Source organism: Limulus polyphemus, unplaced genomic scaffold, assembly GCF_000517525.1.
Source record: "Limulus polyphemus unplaced genomic scaffold, Limulus_polyphemus-2.1.2 Scaffold7510, whole genome shotgun sequence".
In the NCBI taxonomy this organism is placed as follows: Eukaryota; Metazoa; Arthropoda; class Merostomata; order Xiphosura; family Limulidae; genus Limulus; species Limulus polyphemus.
This window is the reverse complement of record NW_013673120.1, coordinates 26,657-29,979: the sequence shown is the minus strand read 5'-3', so window position 1 is coordinate 29,979 and position 3,323 is coordinate 26,657. Positions and strand designations below refer to the sequence as shown.

At 29.6% G+C, this 3,323-nt stretch overlaps 1 protein-coding gene across 1 annotated transcript in view; it reads left to right on the top strand.

Moving 5' to 3' along the window:
- The window catches only part of LOC106474671, a 7,934-nt gene extending 5,168 nt beyond the window's left edge, over nt 1-2,766 (top strand). The window contains exon 3 of the mRNA XM_022402970.1: nt 1,433-2,766. Within this exon, the coding sequence (XP_022258678.1) occupies nt 1,433-2,073 (641 nt within the window). The 3' untranslated portion in view covers nt 2,074-2,766. The remainder of the gene's footprint in view (nt 1-1,432) is intronic.
- Nucleotides 2,767-3,323: the final 557 nt, after the last annotated feature.

Here is a 3,323-nt window from a genome sequence, read left to right as displayed (position 1 = left end):
TAATATAGGTCAATATAACGTATACAGGTAAAATTACCGTAAAAATTAATATAGGCCAATATTTATAACGTATACTGTAAAATTACGTAAAATAATATAGGTCAATATAACGTATACAGTAAAATTACGTAAAGATAATACAGGTCAATATTTTATAACGTATACAGTAAATTACGTAAAGATAATACAGGTCAATATAACGTATACAGTAAAATTACGTAAAAATAATATAGGTCAATATTTTATAACGTATACAGTAAAATTACGTAAAAATAATATAGACCAATATTTATAACGTATACAGTAAAATTACGTAAAAATAATATAGGTCAATATTTTATAACGTATACAGTAAAATTACGTAAAGATAATACAGGTCAATATTTTATAACGTATACAGTAAATTACGTAAAGATAATACAGGTCAATATAACGTATACAGTAAAATTACGTAAAAATAATATAGGTCAATATAACGTATACAGTAAAATTACGTAAAGATAATCCAGGTCAATATTTTATAACGTATACAGTAAATTACGTAAAGATAATACAGGTCAATATAACGTATACAGTAAAATTACGTAAAAATAATATAGGCCAATATTTTATAACGTATACAGTAAAATTACGTAAAAATAATATAGGTCAATATAACGTATACAGTAAAATTACGTAAAGATAATCCAGGTCAATATTTTATAACGTATACAGTAAATTACGTAAAGATAATACAGGTCAATATAACGTATACAGTAAAATTACGTAAAGATAATACAGGTCAATATTTTATAACGTATACAGTAAATTACGTAAAGATAATACAGGTCAATATAACGTATACAGTAAAATTACGTAAAAATAATATAGGTCAATATTTTATAACGTATACAGTAAAATTACGTAAAGATAATACAGGTCATTGTTTTATAACATATACAGTAAAATTACGTAAAGATAATACAGGTCAATATTTTATTAACGTATACAGTAAAATTACGTAAAGATAATACAGATCAATATTTTATTAACGTATACAGTAAAATTACGTAAAGATAATACAGGTCAATATTTTATTAACGTATACAGTAAAATTACGTAAAGATAATACAGTCAATATTTTATAACGTATACAGTAAAATTACGTAAAGATAATACAGGTCAATATTTTATAACGTATACAGTAAAATTACGTAAAGATAATATAAGTTAATATTCTATAACGTATACACTAAAATTACGTAAAGATAATGCAGGTCAATATTTTATTAAGGTATACAGTAAAATTACGTAAAGATAATACAGGTCAATATTTTATTAACGTATACAGTAAAATTACGTTTACCGTGACTCTAGTATTTTTATTCTAACCAACGATATTGTTTATTTCACATTTTAATAATCTATAATTTATATATTGATTCATATCTAGACAGCCAGGCGAACCAAAATAACAGCGTAAGAAATGGATCTATGAATGCCCAGAATTTGATGGAAAATCTCATTAATAAGTATCAGCATTTCCTATTAAAGAAGGTCCAAAGCAGTTCCAATGGGACATTCTGCTGCTTTGAAGTCCCTTCCAAGATGGCCGAGTTCACCTGCAGCAACTGTAGAGCTTATGGTTTGAATAACCTCATGCAAGTGGCCACACCGTTTACATCTTGTGGTGGTAACTCCTGTTTGGCATTGAACCAACTCAAACTACTCGGAAATGTCACAGTAAACTGTACTTGTAGCCGAAGTTTTTTCATCCGCACCGTCTCCGCAAACCTAAGTTTTCAAGTCCCATTTATTGACGTTATAAGCGAAAGTCAACTGAACTTTGGTTGCCAAGAGAATTCGACAATTTCCAAGATGGAGGTTTCAAGCACAGGGCAAGTAACGACAGATGTGTCCGGCTGTGATAACTCTACCTGTAGTCTTGTAAATATCTTTCTTATCTTATATCCTGATAGTTTCACCCCAGTTTTTCAACAAGCCCTGGATCTCTATTGGACGAACGTGCTGCAAGCCGAGATAAACGAAATTCCGTTTATTCATCTTCCACAATGGATCACATCAACCAATTAAATTCTTGGAACGTTTTGCAATAATCTTTTTTTTTTTTCAGAACCTCACCGTTGTAATGATTTAGGATGATCACAATGCACGTTAATGCATTAAAATTTTCATATAACCAATTTTTTTTTATAATGCTAATGATCTTGTTAAGATTACTGTACTCAGAACTTTTTTCTAGTCTTCTTTGCTTTAAAACAAAACAAAACAACTCATCTCTAAAGATGGAATTCCAAGGTATTAAGAAAAGAAAAATACAGAAGAAAATGCAGGGACCACCAAAAACTAAATGATCAGTCTGGTTTGTTTTTCGTCCTCAGTGTATAAGCGGTAAGAGGCGGAGTTCGATTCACTGCGGTGGACGGAGCGCAGGTAGTTCATTGTGTAACATAGCGCTAAAGAAAAAAACAACACCAACAACCCTACAGGTTTAATACCTTTCATTACGACTTTCCACATTTTTCGATTTTAGGTAATCTTGAGCAGTAAAATGCAGAAATCTGTTAAAGGATTAGACTCCAGTTACCTTTCTAAAGATAGTGAGTGGTAAACTACAATCAAATCCACTCAATGAAATTTACAAATTTAATCACCAGGCTACTGGAAATCGGTACTAAGATAAGAATATCGTATTAATACAACTAAATTCTGGTTATCTTGAAACGTCCTCCATATCTACCTTTAATAAATGATCGCAGCTAGTTTTCTTTATGGATGTGTTTCCATTTTATGGAATACCGTTTTTTTGTATTGTTACGCATTAAATTAAAAGTAGTTTTTTCAACAAGAATGATTCATTGTGGCATTATTAAAGTTATTGATCTGTAAACAAGATCAATTGCTCACTTTCTGTTTTTATTACAGAATATGTGCAAATAAAACACAGTTATTTCGGACCAACAGACATGTGCTGCTACAATATCTTCTTAATCTATGTAATAAATTAATTTATATTGTAACGTTTTTAATTGAATTCATAAAGTTCATTAATAGCACTTGTCAATATATAGGTATAACACCGACTTTAAGCTCTTCAGTATAGATAATATGGTCAATGCAACATAACTAGTGTAGAATATTAAACACCGACTTTAAGCTCTTCAGTATAGATAAGATGGTCAATGCAACATAACTAGTGTAGAATATTAAACACCGACTTTAAGCTCTTCAGTATAGATAAGATGGTCAATGCAACATAACTAGTGTAGAATATTAAACACCGACTTTAAGCTCTTCAGTATAGATAATATGGTCAATGCAAC